General features: G+C 42.7%; 1 protein-coding gene across 2 annotated transcripts in view; it reads left to right on the top strand.

Annotated features, from left to right (window-relative positions):
• MYRFL (myelin regulatory factor like) overlaps positions 1-24,397 on the top strand; it is a 124,950-nt gene that overhangs the window by 68,037 nt on the left and 32,516 nt on the right. For both annotated transcript variants that reach the window (XM_086399993.1, XM_086399994.1), the window contains 3 exons: positions 5,903-6,103; positions 12,864-12,972; positions 13,823-13,932. In XM_086399993.1, the coding sequence (XP_086256119.1) occupies positions 5,903-6,103; positions 12,864-12,972; positions 13,823-13,932 (420 nt within the window). The remainder of the gene's footprint in view (positions 1-5,902; positions 6,104-12,863; positions 12,973-13,822; positions 13,933-24,397) is intronic.

Below are 24,397 nucleotides of genomic sequence, written 5' to 3'. Positions count from 1 at the left end.
CCTTTCTTTTTAACATTAGGGTAGATCGGATACCATGAAACTGCTGCTTTGAGTGTTGAAATTCATGCTTAAGTCAGGCAGTCTGCTAGTCACCTGCGTACTTTAAATAATTTACCTGGTGTTGAGATTTCTCCATTTCCTGCTGACAGCCCCTGCAAAGCTCTGCTTAGGCTGCCGTGCAAGTCTCCACAGCAGCAATGTGAGAGGGGAACATGGCCGGACATGCTGTTCTCAGAACTCTCTGTTAATGGGCTCTTTCTCGTACCCAAAGTTCAGTGAGAATTTAACTCGTAATGATGACCCTAAGAAGTCCAAAGTTTCTGCAATTCATGTTAAGTGTGACTATTGAAAAAATTATGCTTAGTATAGATTGGATGTCATATTATTCATTAAGTTTTTATTTTTTAAAAATGGATGTGTTCCACATTCAATGGCTTTCTTCTAGCCATAATTTTTGGTTAAAGAGAATACCCTATTCTATATGTATGCTGGGTAACACAAGGGTTACCCTAACAACAATGAGAAAAAAAACGATAGCAATAATATCTTTCCCTCACACTGGAAATATCTTACTGAGATTATTTTGTTCTAACCCCAAATGCAGAGTGAAAATGAATGCAGACTTTTGCATTTATTTAAGCATATAATATTTAAACCAACTAAGAGAAAAACTGAATTTAAGAAATGGCATTATTGTTTGAATCAGTGAGTTTTAGAGAGCACGTTTCCTGCCCCTGAGATTCTAGAGGGTACTAAACAGGTATATGTACCACGGGTTGAGCAGAGGGCAGACCAGCCTACATTTTACAAAAAAGCCAGATATGCCCTCTTGGGCCAAAGCCTGGGTCTGTTAGTTCGAGTTCTAGGATGAAGGAAGAGAAATGTGACAAAGATAAGACCTGACCACATTATATGGAGACCTGCAAATTGCACTTAGCAAATCCAGATTCATTTTGAGAACTGAGTCATTTTTCCCCATAGCAGAAATTAACATAAGGGTGAATGTATGGAGGAAGGTTGGGCTTCCCAGGTGGCTCAGATGGTAAAGAATCCACCCGCAATGCAGGAGACCTGAGTTTGATCCCTGGGTTGGGAAGATCCTCTGGAGGAGGGCATGACAACCCACTCCAGTATTCTTGCCTGCTGAATCCCCATGGACAGAGGAGCCTGGTGGGCTACAGTCACTGGTGTCACAGAGCTGGACACGACTGAGTGACTAAGCACAACACACACAGCTTGAAGACTGCAGTAGATGAATTTCAGGCCTCAAGGGGGAGTTCAGGAGACCAAGCTTGTCAGAATTCTCCGAGGAGAGAGAAACAGGGGCAGGATCCAGCAATTGTTCATCCAGATTGTCAATCAAAACAGCTTTGGAAAGATATTTTGGTCCCATACTGTAAATTGACCAATTTAATGGAAATTAAAGCTCACTCCAAAGAACAGATTTGTTTCCCAGCTCTTTGTTTTGGGGAGCATCCCCCGGCAGAGCTCCTTCGGATTCTCCTTGTTAATGGCTAGACTTTCCTTCAGCTCCATTCTTCTCCTAAAACACATAATTAAACCTGGTTGGTAGGGCTATGTTGCGAGCAGGAGGGATGATCAGTTTTGTCTTCCTTTCAAAGACATGCCAGGGTTTCCTAGTTTTGAAAACCATTAATTTATTCCAGCTTATTTTTCCGGAAGAATAGAAATGGGCAGGTCCCCCCAAATTCTCTTTTATTGCTCTGCAACCAAAGTACCATGGGGTGGGAAACCCACAACCGGAATGGGGAAAGACAAGGGAAAGAACACAGATGCAAGGATGGGGAGGGATGAGGGGAGAGCAGAGCCACTCCAGGTGCCATCTCTGTTTTCCCTGGCCCTTGCCCATTTCTGACCACAAACCTCCCTCCCCTTCCCCTACACACTCGAGCTGCACACACACACACACACACACACACACACACCTCTTCTGAAGTTCAGCTGAATTTTTATTTACCCAAAGGAATCAGTGGGTAGAGCAATGTCTGTCTCACTGTGCAGTTGGAGTTCAACAGAACAGCCTACTAACTATAGAAGGGGTAACTCATGAGCCCTTTCATAGTTGTATGGAACTAGTGTATGACATAAAGAAGTTGTTCTTAAACTATGTTAAGAATAAGAATCCCCCGGAGAGCTGGTGGAAACACGGATGCCTGGGTCCCACCTCCACAATTTTTGGTTCAGTAGGTTGGAGATGTCTGAGAATATGCACTTCTTTTTTTCTAATTTATCTTTTAAAATTTATTTTTAATTTTACAATTGCTTTACAATATTGTGTTGGTTTCTTCTGGACAGCTATGTGAATCAGCCATAAGTATACATATTTATACTTATGTATGTACTTCTTCTTCAACCTCCCTCTCACCTCCCACCCCATCCCACCCTTCTAGGTTGTCACAGAGCACCGGGTTGAGCTCCCTGTGTTGTAAAGTAACTTCCTGCTCACTTCAGTTCAGTTCAGTCACTCAGTCATGTCTGATTCTTTGTGAGCCCATGGACTGCAGCATGCCAGGCCTCCCTGTCCATCACCAACTCCTGGAATTTACTCAAACTCATGTCCATTGAGTCAGTGATGCCATCCAACCATCTCATCCTCTGTCATCCCCTTCTCCTCCTGCCTTCCATCTTTCCCAGCATTAGGGTCTTTTCTAAAGAGTCAGTTCTTTGCATCAGGTGGCCAAAGTATTGGAGTTTCAGCTTCAGCATCAGTCCTTCCAATGAATATTCAGGACTGATTTCCTTTAGAAGATTGACTGGTTAGGTCTCCTTGCTGTCCAAGGGACTCTCACTAGCTTCCCACTAGCAATCTGTTTTACATATGGTAATGTATATGTTTCAGTGCTACTCTCTCAAGATTATGCATTTCTAACAAGCTTCCAGGAGATGCTGCTACTGCTGGCCTGTGGACCACACATTGAGTAGCCCTGGTAGATCGCATCTCTAGGCCCATTTTCAATAGTCCTTTCAAAAGGTACAAGAACGAGTTTCTTGCCTTCCTCAGCTCAAGCTTTCCTATTATGCTCTTTGGCTGCTCTTTAGAAGCCCAAACTGATAAAGCAAAGAAATCCAGCTTTCCTTTCCAAACTTTGCTACTAGTGATGGTTCCTGTTCCAAGCATCTGCAGGGGGCGCCATTTCCACTGTATTCTCTGTGAACGGAGCTCCCTCGGAATTGTGTAGCTCTGCAGATGCTACTGAGGGGACAGATTGATTGATTACAGGTTAAATGGTGCTTACTATGCACAGCAGATTGTATTGAGCATAAATTTGAGACCATTCATCCTCATTTTTACAAAGTGTTCATGCACACATGATTTCAATTAACTCCCGCAACCCCATAAGATAGGTAAAGACATTATTATCTGTATGTGCCAGAGGAGAAAACTGGTAGAGAAAGGTTAAGTAAGTCTCCCAAAGTCACACAGCCAGTTTGTGTCACAATATAGAGTAAAATGTTCAGGTCACCCCTAAATATGTAAGGCTGTGGCAAATAAAAGTATTCTATAAACTTTATTTTGGCATTTGAGAGCAATCAACCACTATTGGGTCACATCTGAGCACAAATTCGTGATCCCAGAATGTTTTTCTGTGGTTCCATTTCAGTTTGCTTTGATACATTAACACTCCTGTTACTAGAGAAGGGAAATAAGTTCACAGATTTTATAATAACATTTTCCATTAGTAAAGAGTCTGCCTGCAATGCAGAAGACCCAGGTTTGATCCCTGGGTCAGGAACAATCCCCAGGGAAGGAAATGGCTACCCATCTCCAGTATTCGTACCTGGAGAATTCCATGGACAGAGGAGCCTGGCAGGCTACAGTCCATGGGGTCGCCAAGAGTCGGACACAACTGAACACAAACACATTACTGAGGAGGAATCCTCTTCAAGGCTCTGTATTTTAAACCTTGTAGATCTATGGACCATCCAAAATGATCTGAATATGTTTTAGGAATTTGAGTTTTCATTTGATGAAAGCCAAGTGAGATTCTTGTAATTGTTCCCCCAAAATTGAACCTACTTATATCTGCTGTTCCAGTACTATCAAGTTACCAACAGGATCATAATTATCCCAGAGCTCATTAAGAAAAAGAAAATCCATCACTGTCCTGTTTTGTTTCCTTGAAGTGGCTCATTATGTTCATAGCAGAGGAAAATACATCAGCATTTTATATGGCATACCTTTGGATTTAGTTGACTGCTCACTATAAAAGGATTTGAGTCAAAGCCAAATTGCCATTCACAACCAAGGAGGCTCTGGGGACCTTACAGAAAAGCTCTTTGTTCAAGTGAATTCACACAAAATACTGTTCAAAGTTGTTGCTGTATATTCTTTCCCTGCTTTTGCCTACGTGGTGTCAATGGTTGAGTCTTCCAAGCAGATCAGGGTTCAGACAGGTGGGAATGAAACTGGAAGTAGAAGACACCTAAATTTCCTAACTGAACCCAAATTTAGCAATAAACTTTGAGATTCCTTTTCATTATTATTTGTAAATTAGTAACACACGACTATGGTAAAAACATTCAAATAACACCAAGAGAGTAGGTAGAGAAGGATAGGGCATAATTTTAAAAACATTAATTTTGTTATGAGGATTTTGTTGGATTCATTGATTCCCTACTCAGAGATATGTGGAAATATGGGACTTGTGGTCCAGTGGCTAGGACTCCACGCTCCCACTGCAGAGGGCCCAGGGTTCAATCCCCAGTCAGAGAACTAGAGTCCACATGCCACAGCGGAAGATCCCGAATGCCACAACTAAGACCCAGTGCAGCCAGATATATAGACAAATAGTTTTTGAAAAGATATGTGGAAATATGGTCACTGGCTACAGGGAAATGGGGCAGAGGGAAAGCAGTACAGTAGAAAATTATTTGGCAAAAAATTTTTATATAACAATAAAACCTCCAAAACTTTCTCTAGTCTGATAGATCCACTTGGATTTTCCTGGAAGACTGCATTCAGCCAGGGCTGCTTCTATGCAATACCACACAAAAGTCAAAGTTAGAATCATTATTTAATCATCAAAGGAAGTATAATGGCAACTCTAGAACTTACTAGATTTGTGACCTTGGGAAATAGGCTTATTCTTTTAGAGTCTCAATATAGTAAAAGGAAGATAATGGTCTTATCTCATGGAATTGGGGTGTGGATTAGCACTCAGCAAACGTAGCTGTTACAATGCTTCCTTCAGTATCATCTGTGCTTAGGGAATAGCTGAGGAGAAGGAAATGGCAACCCACTCCAGTATTCTTGCCTGGAGGATGCCAGGAACGGGGGAGCCTGGTGGGCTGCTGTCTATGGGGTCGCACAGAGTCAGACATGACTGAAGCGACTTAGCAGCAGCAGCAGCAGAAGTATATTAATTATGCTTGTATTGTCATTTGCTTGTCAACTGTATATGAAATCATAAACATGAAGGTGATTTGAAACTATAAAAGGGCTAGCTAAATGCTAAAATTATCTGAGCTTTAATAAACTTGTAATATTTTCTGACATAATATTCTGGTTTTAAATCATTATTATTATTCTCCCTAAAAAGATACTCATTTTGAGGTTTTTTCCTTCTTCTTTATCATCCACCTACTATAACTGACACGTTTTTAGCTCCATGTAGAGACCGGATGTTGCAAACCATGACATGCTGAGCTCCTGCTGGTAGAGGCAGGGGCGGGGGTCTGTGGAGGATACAGAGCATTTAAAGGAGACTTCCTTGTTCTCCTGGGCCGCAATTATTAGAATATGTCAGAATGTCCCATCTGACAAATGATTCTCAAGTGAAAGACTTAGCTAACATTCCGCTTTCCTTTGAGGAATAAAGCAATCATTTGTTCCTATGTCCATAACTTTAATTGTAATGTATTTATGTATTTTTTTTTCTAGGCCTCCAACCCTGGGCAATTTGAAAATGACATTGATGCATTATGGCAGCGAGGACAAGTTCCAGAGTCTGTCGTTTGTCACGGTCGAGTGGGCATAAACACAGATGCACCGGACGAAGCCCTGGTTGTCTGTGGCAACATGAAAGTGATGGGGACGATTATGCATCCCTCTGACAGCCGGGCAAAGCAGAACGTCCAGGAGGTGAGCAGGGGGCAGGCCTCAGACACCTCCTCTGACACCCGAGTCAGGAGTTCTGGGCTCTCCTGGCCTCTGACATGCTGGACACGGGGCATCTCTCCACGTCACCTGCTGGCGTGAGATAAACATGGCACTTAACAGTGATGAGCATTGGAGTCATTAGGTGTCTCTGCTGAAACTATAATGCAGTTCCTACCCGAGAGAATGCATTTACCTCCCAGGAGTCGTGGGCCATGACAGCATGACACTGGCTTCACAAGCAAGAAGTCTCCGAGTTATTTTCCACAGGCTGCTGCTTTTCTGTTGTCACCCACTGGAGCTTGCCTTTCCTTTCCGTCTCCACACTTCCATCTCCCTGTTCGTCTTTGGAGCACTGTCTTAGGTCCGTTCTTGCTCATGTTTCTCCTGGGCCTCTCCACCTTCTTCCTCCTAGAGTCCCTCGTACCAGGCCTGCCAGCCACTGTCTTCCCTGCTCAGCATCCTTCTGAGAACACTTAGAGAAACTTCACCTCCTCACTCAGGCAACCCCATCATCCCCGGTTTCCAGGTCAAGACATTTTCCCTCTGTAATGAGGCATGCATGCCTTATAAAAATCAGAAATCAGGCCTTGAAAGCAGGAGACTACTTGTTCACTTTGGGCTTGCCTGGATAAAAATGCCTAACCTCACTGAAATGCCAGTGTCTTTATCTATAAGGTAGAGATGATGCTTCTCTGCTTAACCCCACTGAATCTTTTATAATTTTTAACCTGTGGAGAAAATAAGTACTGAATCATCTTGGAAAGTCTCAAATGCTATGAAGACTTAAGGGGTCAGGATGAAAATGCCAGGTCATTCCAACCTTAATTCTGCTGCCCTTTCACTGCTTCTGCCCCCTCCCCACCTTCTCACACATACTGCGTCTCCTGTAAACAATTTTGAGGCAGTGGCAGAATGGTGTTTTTAAATCTCCTTTCTGTATTCTTTCTCAGTTAATAGGAGACTTAATTTGTAAATCACTGGCCATGCTACCAGACTGCATTCCTTTCCCAGTGCAGATCTGCACTGGTTTTTCTAAACTAGCCAAGGAATGTCCTTGTTGGCTGAGAGAATCCCAGAGAAAGGCTGTAATTGTAGACTTTTATACTGATTGCAAAGTTGCGGTTCATGTTAGAAGAGCTGTGACCTACTAGCCAGATGGGAACTCTCTGGGTTGGGAGGTTCTCATATACATTTCCAGATACCAGCCTTAGATACCATGCTTCTGCCTTTTAAAAAGAGATGAACTGTCTGTGCTTCAGATCACACCAACTCAAACTCATCCTTGCAACTGGTTCTACAATCCCCCACCAGGTCTTATCTAAATGTAAGCAGAAGATGACAAGTGGGGAGAGTCCTCCATAATCCCTCCTGCTACCATTTACCAAATGTCGTGATCGAATGATGTTCCTTGGTTTGAAGAAAATGTATTGTCTTAAAATAACAAGGTTCCCTGGAACTTCTCAAATCCGTCTAGGAAGCTTCTCCATACACTGCAGTGTCATCCAATCAAGGCTCTAGATGAGAAGTTCCTGTGTCCCCTTCCTGCCCAGAGCAGTAGGAGGGAAGAAAAAAAAGCAAATCCCTGATTAGAAGGCTAGTTTGAGCCCTGATTCTGGTACCTACTTGCTCAGGAACTTTGGCCCAGACATGCTTTATGCCTCTGTTTATTATTCTGTGAGTGGGGAATACCTATATTCATTTCACTCACATTAAAGGATTTTTTCTAAGCTCATATATGGGAAACGTTTTTTAGATGTATACAGCTAAGCAGATATAAATGGATATTACTATTATTGATGTAAAAATGCAAGTTACATACATAATTCATCCATTATTTCACATTAATATTTTTGTCTTTCGTAAGTCTATCCACACTTATAAAATGCACGTCTCTAGAAATCTTGTCTATCTCATTCGCCATTTATTACAGACAAGAGAGATGATGGTAATGTTGATGATGGTGCTGACAGATACGTGAACTTCATCTTCACCTCTCCCTGACTCAGTTTTCCCAACTTTTAAAAAGAAGGCCATTCTTCCAAACATGCCAGGAAGTGAAGCTTGGTTGATCTGATTGCAAGCATAGGACAGCAGGCTTTTTCCCATTCTTTAAGGAGGCATGATAACCAGAGCTGGCTTCTGGATTAACTGCTGTGGAACAACTGCTGTGGCTACACCTGTGCCTGGCATTGTGATGGGAGGACAAATGTTAGCTGCTGAGTGCCCGGCTGTGTCTCCTCGCTCCAGGCAGCGGGGAGAGGGCTTTGCAGATAATAAGCACACAAGCACCCTGTGTGGAGAGGCCTGGAGGAGATTTCTTGGACTTAGGTGGACTCACGTCCAAGACACAGAGACGATAAAGCAGATGTGACTAAAACCTACAAAACAGAAGCTCTGGAAAATGAGATCGGCCTCTGTGAAGAGCAGTTTCACTTACCTAGACATGGTATTTACCGAGGCGATAGTAACCTGGAAAAGAAACGCAGCTTTTACAATGGAAACTGAGCACAATTAGAGTGGAAAGGGTATGATGAGAACCAAAGGGGCATGAAGAACAGCAATGTCAATGCAAAAAAAAATAAAAAATAAAAAAATAAAGAAGTTGAACGTTGAATGCATCAGTCAAATTCTGTGGTAAAGGCTGAAAATAAGGCAGCAAAGGACTAAAGAAAAGCCAGGAAAAAAAAAATCAGTTAAGGTGAAATGGTCTAGACCATTTCAGTTGGTCTAGAACAATGGTCTAGACCATTTCAGTTGGTCTAGAACAATGGTCTAGACCATTTCTCCCAATTGCACCAGCAGTGTGCTAGTTAAAGACAAAAGTGTGATGAACTCAAGAAAGCCAAACATGTGAAGTCTCCCTTTAGGGCCATGAGCCAAATCAGAAGTTCAGGGTGAGCTGGTGCCATTCAAGCTGCTCCTGACGGGAGACTGATAGTCTGGGCTGTGGGCCATGTGTAATGAGATCCCCCTCCCTAAACAGACTGGAGTCCACAGTCTGTGATGTCTTCTCTGCGGTACAATGCTTGAGTTAATGGTATGGAAACCTTGACTGTGAGATAGCATGACAGAGACAACCATTTGCATTCACAGTCAAACTTTCCAAAACTACTGTGGGCAAGATCAGACGCCCAGATTCACTCACTAGGCTCTCACTCAACACACACCAGTGAGCAAGGCATGGGGTTGAATGGTGGCCTTGGTACAGTTTCTAGCAGAGGATTCCAAAGAGCCACAGCCCTTGTCTCTAGGGGTTTCCCTGGGCCAACTGTACATACCACAGGGAACATGCAACTCAAGATGTTTATATTTAGCTTTGGAAGGTCTACAATCCAGCATTAGAAGTCACGAGAGCATTTTCTTAGATAAAGATTGTTCTAGAAGGTGTTTAGCTCCCCAAGTCAACCCTTAAAATTTTCTTTGGCCAAAAATCTGTCTGAAATACAATGGTAGTAGTCCTAGTGAATCTAATTGCTATGTCTGGGAGTATGTCTTAAAGGAAAACGAAGTCAAGAATCCCACTTAGACAGCAGGAGTTATTTTCCCTCTGTGTAGCCTGGACTGTTGGCATGAGGGCACATTCTCTTCTGGTTTCCCTCTGCAACAAAGAGACTGGCACTGCCTCCGCTTTGCTCTCTGATGGGCCATCATGCAGGAAGCAAGGGGATAATGAGAAGTAGGCAAAGTGGGCACAGGTCTCCCAAGAGTGCAGGGAGTGGGGGCCAGGGCAGGGCCTGGCTAAGTGGCTCCTGATTGACCCTGCCTTCAATTCTGTTAGCATCAGTGATGGTTCTGCCATTTCACTACCTCCATTCTTTCATTCCTTCCCTCAAAGTCTGGGTGCCTGTTACCTATCAGACACTGTGCCAGGTGCTCTGCTGGTTCTTAGATGGTCAAGATACAGGTCTCAGCCTCAGGGAAGGAACTTTTATGAAAGTTTAAGCTCCAAATAAGAACTACTCCTTGAATCTCCAGGGCTTGGCATAGTATCTGGCACATAGTAGCTACTCATTTTATATTGTTGAATGAATGAAGTGGCTCACAGTGACATGCACACACAGGGCAATATGAGACTCTGACTGCTCCATCTGGGTATGGTTGGCAAGGCTCTCCTTGCTCTGGCCTTCAGCTTTACAGTCTAAACACACCGAACTCTGCATTCGGTTGTGCAGACATAATTCGGGGATTTGCTGCCTCAGGACTTGGCTTATGGTATTCTTTCTGCCCAGCATCCCTGTCTTATTCTTATCCTTTCCACTCCCTTCCCTAGCTGACATCTGTCTTTGACTAATTTCTGTCTTTTATTTATTTACTTATTTGGCTGCACCGGGTCTTAGCTATGGCATGAGAAATCTTAGTTTCAGCATGCAGGATCCAATTCCCTAACCAGGTATCAAACCTGGGCTCCCTACATTGGGAGTGTAGAGTCCCAGGCCCTGGACCACCAGTGAAGTCCCACTCCTATCTTAAAGTTATTAATTTATTTAATAAATATTAGTTAAGCACCTACTACATGCAAGGAATTGTTCTAGAAACTGGTGATATGGTAACAAACAGAATACCATGAGCTCAAATACATCCTCACCCTCACAAGGGTATCTATTCAATAGAATAAGACCGTAAAGGTGACTCACTAGTTGTTTGGTGATGAGTTGATTAATGCCTGCATGTAAGGCAGAGGGAGCCTTCCTAGTCTTGGAGGTCAAGCAATGCTTCTCTGGTGAAGGGGTGTTTTAAATTGGGGACGTGGAGGTAGAGGAAAAGGAAGGAAGAGCTTCTGAGGCAGGAAATGCCCTGAGCAAAGGTCTTGACCTTGTGGAGGGGCAGAGTGTGTTTGAGAACTGAAATAAGCCAAGATCTCTGTTGGGCTTCACCATCTCTGGTAAGCCCTTTTCCACGGTCCCCTGAGAATACTTTAGGTACCTCCTTGGAGTTGATGGGATTTTCTTTTCATAATTCCATCCTCACCTGCATTTTTCACATTGTAATATAATCTTATGGAATGAGTCTATCTAGACCATGAACTTTAAAAGAGAAATTATTTTGAAGTTTCAACACTTAGTGTAGTTTCAACACAACCTGCTATATCAAAGGTGATTGGTGAATATTAGTCAAATGAAGCAGTGAATGAATGAATTGAACTAAGCTTTTGATGACAGCAATGATCAAAACAGCTGTGAGTTCCCTGACAAGTACCTGAAATAAAGTTAGTCTATTTATGTAGTTAAGCACCAAGTCACAACTTCTGATACCAAATGGATGAACAGAGAGACTTTCTGATATTGGAAGAATTTTCCTGCTCACTCGACAGAGTGAGTGCAGGGAGGAGTTAAGGGGCAAAGCAGGGATTTCTTAAAATAACAGAAAAGCATTTCTAGTTGTTTCAACATATAAATGATGTCCAGGTGGTATATTTTTAATTGCCAAGAGATGCTGGTGTCATAATCCAGTTATGTTCCCTAAAAGAAAATTTAGGGACCCACATAGTACTGCCAACTTTTTAACTTGTCAAATTAGGTCATTAAAAAAATTGATCATGCTATTACTATGAATTCATTTTTTAAAAACTCTAATTGAAAAAGAAGCCTTTGAATCAGCACATTTAGCCCTAGGAAAATTCCACTATATTGTCTTTATTGTTATCATTTTGCTGGCACCCATGAAATTTATTTTGAGCAATTTGCAGTGACAGTTGGGAGTGTTTGAACTACTTCTGTAAGAGTGGTCAGCTCAGAGGAGGACCCCTGGTTAGGGTGGTCCAGGGGAGAAGTCATCTGTAGGAAAGAACCCTGAATTTTGAGGGACCTGCTGGTGGATCATATGGGCTTGCAAACTGCTCCTTGAAGAAATTTTCTCCAGCAAGATGTCCACCAGCAATTCAATGATGTATTATATACCCGTTCTTCAAATGTTGTTACTTGAACTAAGCCCTGCCCTTTTAATTTATAAATACAAGGTAGGCTGTATTTGTTGGGTGCTTATACTGCATGCTCCTTTGGAAATATCTTGCCGTCTTGAACAGCACTTGTTTCTCTCCAAGGTCAGCCAGCTCCATTCTCAAAAAGATGGTTTAACTCTTAGCAGAGAGAAGTGAGGCCAGAGTAGTGAATGAGGGAGCTTTTGCCCTGTGATTTACTTACATTTCATTTATTTTTGGCTTTGCTGGGTCTTCATTGCTGCATGGGATTTTCCTCTAGTTTCGGCAAGCGGGGGCTACTCTCTGGTTGCAGTGTGTGGGCTTCTTATCGTGCTGGCTTCTCTTGTTGTGGAAGCACAGACTCTAGGGCCCTCGGGTTTCAGCAGCCGCAGCACGTGGGCTCAGTGGTCGCGGTCCCAGGATCTGGAGCGCGGGCTTAGTAGTTTGTAGTGCAGGAGCTCAGTTGCTCCATAGCATGTGGGATCCTCCCCTATGAGGAATCGAACTCATGTCTCCTGCATTGGCAGGTGGAATCTTTACCAATGAGCCACCAGGGAAGTCCTTTATTTTTTAAAAAATGTTTTTCCCTATAATTTAGCCATTTAATTCTGGCTCATTTTATAAACTAGTGGATGGAAGTCACTGACATGAATTTTGAAATTTTTGCTTCTTGGAGGAGAAAAACATAAATTTCTCTTAAAATAGTTTGGGCAAAAGGAAAGGACAGTCCCACTGCCAACATTCTTTGTCTCTCTGGGTCACTCAGAGTGTTAATTTAAATAACAAACATCTATGTGCATGAAATCTGCTCTTTAATTCCATTAGGTTGACACAAACGAACAGCTGAGAAGAATAGCCCAAATGAGGATTGTTGAATATGACTACAAGCCTGAATTTGCGTCTGCAATGGGAATAAACACTGCCCATCAGACAGGTACACACACAAACGCCCTTCTTGATTTTATGTGGTCGACTATTCACGTTTTAATTCCCACTTCATCTGGAGGCTGTATGCCCATAGCTCTTGACAGCAACCTGTCGTTCTAACATGTCCCCGTGAGAGCTATAACCACCAGAACAGGGAAGGTTAAAGAAATTGCTGTGTCATCTTTACTCAACAACACCCTCACCCCAGCTCCTGCACCCCAAGGTACTGGTGGACGATTCTGAATGCGCTGTTTCTCTTCCCCAGAGTCCTCTTGCTCATGGGATGAGGGCTAAGGGGCAGATGGCAGAGCAAACTATAAGCAGCCCTGGACAGCCTCCTGGTAGACGGGGAAGGTGGCCGGGCAGGTGGGTCCAATCAGAGGAAAGGCAGAGTGGTGTCTATACTCCAGACCAGGAATTCTAAAGAAACAAGAACCATTTAGGGATCAGAGTCCGCCTGCAGGAAAAGAGAGAAAATTAAGCTCCAGCCTTACGTCTATGTACAGGGAATTTAAGGCACTTACCCTTTCCAACTTTTGGCTCAGAGTCTCAAGAAAGAGTGGAGAAAACAACACTCCCACTTTCTAAAAAATTAATTTATTTTTTAATTGAAGGAGAAATGCTTTACAAAATTGCGTTGGTTTCTGCCGAACATCAACATGAATCAGTCATAGGTATACATATTTTAATCTTAGAGTGGTTCTGGGATCCAAATTCCTCCTTTGCTTCAAATGCCTTGTAGATCAAAGCCAACACTGAGGAGGGATAAGTATCTATTTGCAAAGTCATCCTGTTCGCCATTCCCATCCTGGGAAAGGTCTTTTCCTGACGAAACCTGATGGAGTGTTTGTGTCTAGGAATGATTGCCCAGGAGGTGCGAGAGATCCTGCCCAGAGCTGTGAGGGAGGTCGGCGATGTCACCTGTGAAAACGGAGAGACGTTGGAGAACTTCCTCATGGTGGATAAGGTAATCCCTGAACAGATAGCTCCCCTAGGGCTCTAACCCCACAGGTGAACCCCATTCTGTGGCCAGATTATCCCATGTTGGATATTCACTGTGCCCTGAATATCCAACCAGGAAATGGGACAGTAAAAAGAATTCTTCACTGAGCTGTAGAGTAAGCAGGTATTAATTGTCCCACACTGGTCGTAGGGACCCAAAAAGAAGTCACGTTAGGGAAAAAGGGGAAAGACCACAAACAACACTGGAAACCGTGGATCTTGTCTGAGGAGTAGTGGCCCTGGGAAAGTCCACTTACCCAGACTGCCCTGCAAACAAGGACCAAACATCATGAGAAATAGTGGCAGCCAGTTTTGATTAGACTTTGTCTTGAAAAATGAGCCTAAACCTTGCAAATGTGTCATTTCTCTCACATGATATCCTTTAAGTTATAATTAACACAATGTGCTCCTCAGAATGATTGAAGACTGAATGAAGTGTTGAATTTTTTTTTTTTTAAGCATAGGTTTTCAACAAAACTGTATGTTTGACTTTCACAGCACAATCAAAAAGTGGGTCATTTTTACAAAGATATTCATGAGCTTCATCTTTTTTTCCCGAGGGCCTGTTGAAATTCTTTGATATTTAAATCATTCTCTCTCTCTCTCTTTCAAATCATTCTCTTGTGAAGGAATGTCACCACCCTTGTAGATTAGTTCCTCTTCGCTTGTTAAGGAGTCTGCCATTTCCTTACTAGCTGATGCTTCGGTTGTGATTTGAGGGGCTCTCCCAGATCACATCTGTTAATTCCGTGAAATCCTGCATCTTTCGCAAGGGTTGCAGATTCACTCTGTGGCTGATTTGCTTTCCATCGCATTATAATATTTGATGCTGGAGGGAAGGCTGATTGACATGGGGATTTCATGGTAGTCGGAAGAGATGTTTGAGTGAAGAGTAATTTGTAATTTGTCAGCTCATTGGGGCAGTGCTTCAAAAACTTCAAAGTGAACATGAATCAGTGGGGGTGTTATTAAAATGCAGGTTTTGGTTCAGCCAGAACAGGGTGAGACCCAAGATCCTGCATTTCTAACCAGCCTCCAGGTAAAACCTATTTTGCCAGTCCTGCCGGTCAGCAAGACACACTTGGAGTAGCCAGGTAGGCCCTTTCAGTCTTCTACCTACAAGCTCTTAAACAACAATCACTTAGATTACAGCATCAGATGGCCTGTTCACTGGGCTGCAAGGGCCGAGTAGTAGAAGTTGAGTTATTAATACTTCTTCCTGCCTCTGATTCCCTGGAGAAGGGAATGGCAACCCACTCCAGTATTCTTGCCTGGAGGATCCCATGGACAGAGGAGCCTGGTGGGCTAGAGTCCATGGGGTGGTAAAGAATTGGACATGACTAAGCAACTTAAATTTCACTTTCCTGCCTCTTAGGACCACATCCTCCATAGGAGAAATTCTTCAGTCTCTCAGACCTAGGCTACGTTCACTTGAGAGGTGTTATCATCAGAAATGTATTTGAAGAAATTAAAAAAAATTTTTTGGCCATACCACATGGCTTGTGGCTTCTTAGTTCCCTGACCTGGGATCGAACCTGGGGCCCCTGAAAGCACCGAATCCTAACCACTGGACCAGCAGGGAGTTACCCAGAAATGTATTTTTAATAATAAAAACAACACCAAAGTTTGTATATAATTTACTTAAAATACAAACTATTTTATTTATAAAATAAAATGTTATAAAATATATTTTAAAATATAATAAAATATAAAATATATTCAGAGGTATCGTATGGAATTTTCCAGGCAAGAATGCTGGAGCAGATTGCCCTTTCTTCCTCCAGGTGGTCTTCCTGACCCAGGGATCGAACCCACGCCTCTTGCATCTCCTGCACTGGCAGGCAGTTTCTTTACCGCTATGCCACTTGGGAAGCCATTAAACATATATTAAAATATAAAATATATTTAGAGGTATATATAAAATAAAGTCACCCTCACACTCTTGCATTTTCAAGCTTCCTGGGGTGAGAGAAAGAGCAGAAGCCCAGCTGTCAGCCTCAGGGTCCTGGAGTACGTCACCAGGCTGCCAAGGTGGGGGCTCTTGGGGTCTCGTCTGATAGCAGCTGTCTTACTTCTGTCTCCAGTTGTTTCCTGGAACATTCAGGAAAGAGATTTCTATGTTACCTGTGTGGGTAGCGCCTGCTGAGGACCTTAGGACTGTCACTGTTCAGCAAAAATTTCTTCGGGTTTTTCTCGTAAGATGGTATGGAAAAACCCGAAAGAATATTTTGGCCAACCTAATAGTTCTCCCTCTAGCCTAGTATTTTCCCATTCCCAGATGAGTTGAATGGAGACAGTCAAGAAGATTAGCAGTTCTGAGGGCCAATGCCCCACTTCCCATGGGGAAGCTATATCCCAAGTTCCTTGCTAAGAAACAAGCCCAGAATCCTAGGAAGCTGGGGGGTGGCATTCCTATTCCAAGCAGCCAGGTTCACTTATCACCTGAAAAGCCATCCATGCCAAGGGGACACTGAGTTTATAAATAACTAGAGCTGACAAGAATCCAGAAAGGAAAAGGGACGATTCTCTTAGGAAGAGATATATAGTGATATGGTCTATGGCAACGTCACCAAGGCCACAGTCATTTACAGCATCTGTAACACCAAGAGCAGATGAATATCCCCACACTCTAAAGCCCGGCTTTCTTCTTTGACTCACTTCTGAGGACAGACTTGAATTGCTGGTTTAAACCTCCACACTCTGGAATATCCCTCTTCTACATTATAAGTTCATCCCAGAATATCCTTTATGGTGAAGTAGCACAGGCTGATATGAGAGGTCCCCTCCCTGTACCGGGAGGAAGGAAGCCCTTTGGAATTGGGGGCAAAGAATTTTGCATAAATAAACCTTGTTTAACTAAACCTTAACTAGTTACTTCTTCACTTTTTCTATCCCTAACCCAAATCTCTCTGTCTTGTCGCTTCTTCACAAGTTTATTGTTTCTTTGTCTAATGAGTTGAGAAGTTTGCTGCTCTGTTCATGTTTTCAGGTCTTCATTCTCTTGTGAAATTGTCCATGCATATGGAAAAATCCCTGGAGAAGGAAATGGCAACCTACTCCAGTATTCTTGCCTGGAGAATCCCACGGACAGAGGAGCCTGGCGGGCTACAGTCCATGCTGCTGCTGCTGCTGCTAAGTCGCTTCAGTCATGTCCGACTCTGTGCGACCCCATAGACGGCAGCCCACCAGGCTCCCCCACCCCTCAGATTCTCCAGGCAAGAACACTGGAGAGGGTTGCCATTTCCTTCTCCAATACTCTACTTCAAATACAACTAACGAGACAGCAAAAAAATTCAGTCCATGAGATCACGTTAAATAAAATGTGCATGCATGTTAAAAAAAAGTCATAGGGTATGTGATTCCTATTGTCCACACTCTTTTTCTTTTTTTCTAAAGTTTTTTCTTTTTTTTTTATATGGACTATTTTCAAAGTCTTTATTGAATTTGTTACAATATTTCTTCTGTTTTATGTTTTGGCTCTTTGGTTGCAAGGCATGTGGGATCTTAGTTCCCTGACCAGCGATCAAACCCACACCCCCTGCCCTGAAAGGCAAAGTCTTAACTACTAGACTGCCAGGAAAGTACCTCCAGGCTCTTTCTTAACTGTGCAATGAGAAAGATGTACAGACAGACTCTTGCTTTCCTGGGCTCCTCCCTATTCATGTTGCACCATGGCAATCTATCTTGCTTTGTCCAGACCTGTTTGTTTTCAAGACCTTCGCTAGCACTTCCTGGGCTTTGTGTGTTATAATAATAGGTGGAGATCCAATTAAGATACAAGTCTCTCCCTCTGCACTCCATTTCTCTTCTCTTTTATAAAGAAATTCTCACTGGAGCTAAAATCCAAACTAGAATCTGGAAATGCTGAAATGTTGTGCTCCATGGTTGCTATATCATTTTCACCTGGACTTGAAGCTGAAATAGGAAAGAGAATTCTGGATCTTTACAGATTGTCCATACAACAACCAAAGTTGGAGATTAGGGATGTCAGCCAAAGTTGATGTAAGCCACTCTTCTTTCTCTTCTTCCTTTCTTTTTTTTTTGGTGGTTGTTTTACATATGAGTTTCACATTTTTTTTTAATGTAGACCATTTTTTAAAGTCTTTATTGAATTTGTTGCCATTGATTTTGTTTTATTTATGTTTTGTTTTTTGGCCATGTGAGATGTTAGCTTCCCAAACAGGGATTGAACTCAAATCCCTTGCATTGGAAGGTGAACCTTAACCACTAGATGGCCAGGGAAGTACCCGTTCTCTCCTTAACAGGAGAGATGACCTTGTGAGATAAACCTCTCCTGGGGTGATGTGCTGCTTCTCTAAATTTCTCATGTTTTGGGTGGCTCAGTGAAAGCTCAGCCATGGGAGATGGGGTGAGAGGACTCGGGGTTCATACTGAGAGCAAGGGAGCCTTAGAGTGGACACCATAGTCTCCTGAGCTAGACTACTGGGGCTCTGCCTTTTGGCTTGTTCATCTGTCTCTTTACTTGTCAACTTTTAAAATTTGTTTCTGTGATTATTTGGGAACAACTGGTTGCATTTCTTGAGCATTATTATTAGGTATACGTGGTATAATAAAAATGTCCACAATAAACATAACAACTGCCTTAAAGGAATTCACAGTGGAGCCTATATAAAGATGAGGTTCATCTTATGAGCACCAGTTCTTGAATAATCTGTTTGTGTGTGTTTTTAAGACTGCATGTTAGAAGCCACCCTGCCATAACTTAGTGGCCACTTTTTCTCTTGGATTCTATTTTTCCTGCAGCTGTAATGTGGCAAGAATTGTCTATTTGAGTCATACAAAGATAAATAACACTTGGTTCCTGTCTTCAAGTAGCTGTCAGTCTAAGCAGGGTGATGTGACAGGTACCCAAGAAATAAAGCTCTAAGTTAAAACATGAGATGTAATGAATCTGTGGAATGCATAGATGAAGTGTTACCTAGTTCATAGGAAGGAGAGGGGCTCCCTGGAGACTAGGCAGGGGTTCTCAGATGGAAGGGAAGTGACGAGACTGAGAGACAAAGGAAGGGAGGCATTGGTGGGTTGTGGGGACTGAGTGTGGCCAAGGGGGGAAGGGGATCATAAAGGCCCCCAAACCTTCCTTCTTCTCATCCATAGTATCCATGTGACACCCAGTCCTGCTGTTCTTACTTTGGCACTGTCTCTTGTATATCAGCTCCCTTCTTTATTCTCTCCATTTTTCTCCTTGGCCATCATAGCAACCCTGTAACTGACCTACTAGATGCCAAGAGAATCATTTTCCTTAAAAACAAAACAAAACAAATATCTCATCCTATAATCCCCCTTTCCCATTGTTGAATCTTCACTGGTTTATGATTACAACCCTCCACAATCTGGATGGAATCTTCCCTTTCTAACTCATTTCCTAACACTCACACCCCTCAGCCACCAAACACCATCTGAATGAGCTGAGACCTTCAGAATCTGATGTATCTGCACACACACGCATGACTTGTTCCCAGCTCCTCCCTACCAGCCTTTTTTCTGTTCCCCACACTCCAAGTTTTGTTTCTGCCTTGGAAGTGTTCTGTGGACTGTTCCCTGCCCTAAAGACCCTCCCTTCAGATGATCTCATCATTTGGATCGCAAAGCAAGACCTTCTCTGACCACCTTGGATAAAAGAGTCTCTGCGGTGCTTGACTTCACTTTGTTTCTAAGATCCAGGGCCGCTGTGAGGGTGCAGAGCGCCTTGGCAATGATTTGAAAAGGGCTCTCCCTCCAGCTGGCACAGGCCTCATGCTCCCCCTCAGTGGGGCCTCTAACACGGGACATACGGCAAACTTGCTCCCAGCATTCTGGAGACTTCTGTCCCTATCTGACATGAGCTCCTTTATTTGCCTACTTGTTCTTTGCCAAGCTCCCTGGGTGGTTGTGTGAGAGCAAATCTTTCTATATTTTTCCAAACTCTATCTCCAGTACTTTCTATGTGGCATTAACCCCAGGGTTTAGGGGACTGTAGGATTTTGAGAGATCTTGGGTGATTGAGTTAATGGATTCCATGATGCCTGGATTGCTCCTGTCTACACGCTGCCTTAGGCCTTTGGATAGACATCTTCTAGAGTGTCTGTCTCACTCTGTTATCCTTCTTTTTCTATTCAGTGTCTCCTCCACTGGACTAAGAGTTTCTCAAGGTTAGGAATGTGCCTCGTCGATCTCGCGTGTGTGTTTGCGTATGTGTGTATGTTCAGTTTGTTTCTTTATTTTTGGCTGTGCTAGGTCTTCATCGTGCTGTGTGAGTGTCTTTTGCTGTGGAGCACAGGTTCTAGAGGGCCCTGGCTCAGTAGCTGTGAGATCAGTAGTTGTGATGCATAGGCTTAGTTGCCCCATGGTATGTGGGATCTTGGTATCCCCACCAGTCATCGAACCTGCATCCCCTGCATTGGAAGGTGGATCCTTAGTCATTGGACTACAAGGGAAGTCCCCATCCTGTGTTATTTAAAACAGTATGTGATACCTTGTGGGTTCTCAATAAGACTTTGCTTATATTAATGCATGAGTTTTTGAATCGCAGTGAATAGAAGAGACGTGGTTCTCTTCACATAAGGAAGTCAGAAGGAGAGGTGTTTTTCTGGGGGAAAAGATGAGTTCAATTTCGAGTTTGGAATGCCAGCTGAACTTTCAGATGAAGACATATGGAGGTGACTGGAAGTATAGAATGTGAGCGAACAATTAGGGGATTGAGGGGGAGCTGCAGACAGGGGTGAAGGTATTAATTCATAAGGAAAAGGTTATGGTCACAGGTCATAGATGGGAAGGCTGTGGTGAAGTCTGGCCTGCAGATACTTTTTTACCTCACGATGTTTAAGAAATTTTCAAATTCATTGCCTGCTTTTAAAAATTAGGATGGAAATTCCCTGGTGGTCCAGTGGTTAGGACTCAGAACTCCCACTGCAGGGGACATGGGTTCAATACCTGGTCAGGGAACTAAGATCCTGCATACCAAAAAATACAAACAAACAAATAAAATTAGGAGATCTTCACACACATTTCAGATTTCTGGTTCCCTTGATATCAGATCTGGGAATGTGGTACTAAGGAGTGCCACCCTCCACCCTGCCCCATCCATAGTTAGTTTAGAAGTCCCTTCTTTTCTCATCAAGAGAGGAATAGAATTCATTCGTTATTTGCAGTGATATTTCCCATAGGAATTAGTATACCCTGTTGCACTCACTGAGTGACTTGACCCCAAGCCAAATGATTAAAGCTCATATGCTTTTGCAACCAACTCTGGATATATTAACAACTGACCACTTGTCTGTTGATTATCTTTTTTAAAAAAGTTACTTATTTGGCTATGCCAGGTCTTGGTTGTGGTGCGTGGGATCTTTAGTTGTGGCATGTGAACTCTTAGTTGCAGCATGTGGGATCTAGTTCCCTGACCAGGGATCGAACCCAGGCCCCCTGCATTGGGAGCATGGAGTCTTAGCCACTGGACCTCTAGGGAAATCCATGTAGATCATCTTCTTTCCCAGGAGCTCTTTACACTGGGAGCAGGGAGAAAATTCTCTTGTTTCTTAATTTTAGAGAGATATATGCCATGTACTAAGCTTCCCTGACGCTCAGAAAGTAAAGAATCTGCCTGTAATGCAGGAGACTCAGGTTCAACCCCTGGGTTGGGAAGATCCCCTGGATAATGGAATGGCTACCCATTCAAGTATTCTTGCCTGGAGAATTCCATAGACAGAGGAGCCTGGTGGGCTATAGTCCATGGAGTTGCAAAGAGTCGGGCATAACTGAGCGACTAACACACACAGACACATACACACAAGACATTTATTGTTTTTTTGGAAGTTTCTTTTTGTAGCTATATCTTTGAAAAGTAATTGCTCATTTATTTTTTTCCATGCATTTCAACAAGATGGGTTGATGGATGGATGGATGGACAGATGTGTGATAAAGGAATTAGAGCAATATGCTAATTGTGAAATTACAGTGGGAGGCAGTATGTGGGCATTTACTCTGCAATTAAAATTTTTTTAATGCATGCTTGAATTTTTTTCTGTATGCTTGAAAACTTTTGTAATAAAATGTTGGGAAAAGAAGCACTGTTCCAGACACCTAAAACTGCAATTTAAATATTGTATCAGCAGGTGGTGGCAAAGCTTTGAAGATCAGGTAGCCCATTTATTCATGCCTTTACTAATTCAATACCTGGAATTTCACATTTTATTTACCTAAGTGGTGGTTGTTGTTCAATCACTCAGTTGTGTCCGACTCTTTGTGACCCCATGGACTGCAGCACATCAGGCTTCCCTGTCCTTCACTATCTCCTGGAGTTTGCTCAAACTCTTGTCCATTGAATTGGTGATGCCATCCAGCCATCTCGTCCTTTGTCTTCCCCTTCTCCTCCGGCCTTCAGTCTTTCCCAGTAGCCGGGTCTTTTCCAGTGGCATCAGGTGGCTAAAGTATTGGAGCTTCAGCTTCAGCATCAGTCCTTCCAGTGAATATTTGGGGTTGATTTCCCTTAAGATCTACTGGTTTGATCTCCTTGCTGTCCAAGAGACTCTCAAGGTTTTCCAGCCCCACAGTTTGAAGACATCAAGTCTTTGATGTTCAGCCTTTTTTATTGTCCAGCTTTCACATCCCTACATGACTTCTGGAAAAACCATGGCTTTGACTACACGGACCTTTGCCAAAAGTTTCAAAGAGAATATTTTTGAATAGTTTCTTAAAAAGTAAGTCTTTAAGGATACTCCAGTCCCTTTCTGATAAGTACTAACTTTTCTTTACCTGTAAAGTCTGGCCACTAGGTCAGAACAGCTTCTTCCCTGTAGGTATAGTTCAGTTTGCTTAGCCTTCTTCCATGAAGCTCTTAGATTGCTGAGCTCAGTCTCAACCATGCAGAGTCCATCACTCTGCCTTCGAACGACAAACTGAGTAAGAGCAGTGGAGAGTAGGTAAAGACACTTTGGATTTGGAGTGGTATCTCTCAAGCTGTAAAATCTGTTTCTTTCCTTTTTTTTTCTCTCTAGTAGATTTTCCTCTGTCTTTACCTCTGGAATTTTAGAGTGGAGGTACTACCTTCCTCCTTGTGCTGCTCTTTTTCTTTCTTACATTGTTTCTTTCTTTTTTTTTTTTAATTTTATTTTATTTTTAAACTTTACAATATTGTGTTAGTTTTGCCAAATATCGAAATGAATCTGCCACAGGTATACCTGTGTTCCCCATCCTGAACCCTCCTCCCTCCTCCCTCCCCATACCCTCCCTCTGGGTCATCCCAGTGCACCAGCCCCAAGCATCCAGTATCGTGCATTGAACCCGGACTGGTGACTCATTTCATACATGATATTATACATGTTTCAATTGTTTCTTCTCTGCATCCTCCTCTTCCATGCACCCCCCACAACAATGGCAGCCATGCTAATGTCTTTCATATATATCCTTGGATAGTCAGGCTGTCTGGAATATTATTAGTGTTTCATGAATGTGTTTTACATTTCTTTGAATTATATACATCTGCTCCTACTTTGATGCGTGAAATTCCTTGGCTTGTGTCCTTACGTTCTCTGCCAGTGATGGACTCTTCCGACTCTGTTGACCACAACTATGCAGCGATGAATGTTCTCACACAAGCCTCCTTGTGAATATGTGGGCGGTTTTCTCTGGCATGCATTCCGGAAGTGGTATAGGATCTACACAGCCTTATTTCTACAAAATGCTGCCAGAATGTTAGTCAGCTCCAACTCATAACAGCAGTACATGAGGCTGACTGCTTCTCTTTGTCCTCATCAATACTTGACATTTTCAGACTTTCTATTTTTTTTCACTTCTAATATGGGTAAAGTGGTTTCTTACTGTTTTAATTTATGTTTTTCTGATGAGTGATAAAGTTGTACATCTCTTTCTTATATTAGCTATTTAGATTTCTCCTTACGTGAATTGCTTGGCCCAGTTTTCTATTGGATTACCTTTCTTTTGCAGGACAAGAATATACTTTTCCACTTGATTCTGTTATTTAAGTTTTTTTTCCATCGTTGCTATCTTAAATAAAATAGACCAAATCTATACCAATGGCTTAAAAGAGGAACAATTATTTTTTGTTTCAATGGCTTCCTTCCTAATGCTAATTACAACTTAAAACTATATTATTTACTTCTGGTTTACTTGTTCTTGGCTAATCTCCCCACTAGAAAACATGGTCTATGAAGACAGAGATCCTATCTGCCTTATCTAATTGTTTTCTCCCTGTACTTAAGACAGTCTTCCCAGGTGGCGCAGTGATAAAGAATCCACCTGCCAGTGCAGGAGACTCAAGAGACACACAGGTTCGATCTCTGGATCAGGAAGATCCCTTGGAGAAGGAAATGGCAACCCACTCCAGTATTCTTGCCTGAAAAAGTCCATGGACAAAGGAGCCTGGCAGGTTACAGTCCTTGGGGGTCACAAAGAATGAGACACGACTGAGTGAG

This window comes from Bos grunniens, chromosome 5 (genome assembly GCF_055505025.1).
Source record: "Bos grunniens cultivar Pamir isolate PY7600 chromosome 5, Bosgru_T2T1.0, whole genome shotgun sequence".
Lineage (NCBI taxonomy): Eukaryota > Metazoa > Chordata > Mammalia > Artiodactyla > Bovidae > Bos > Bos grunniens.
Note: the sequence above shows the minus strand (reverse complement) of the source record. Positions and strands in the feature narration are given on the sequence as shown.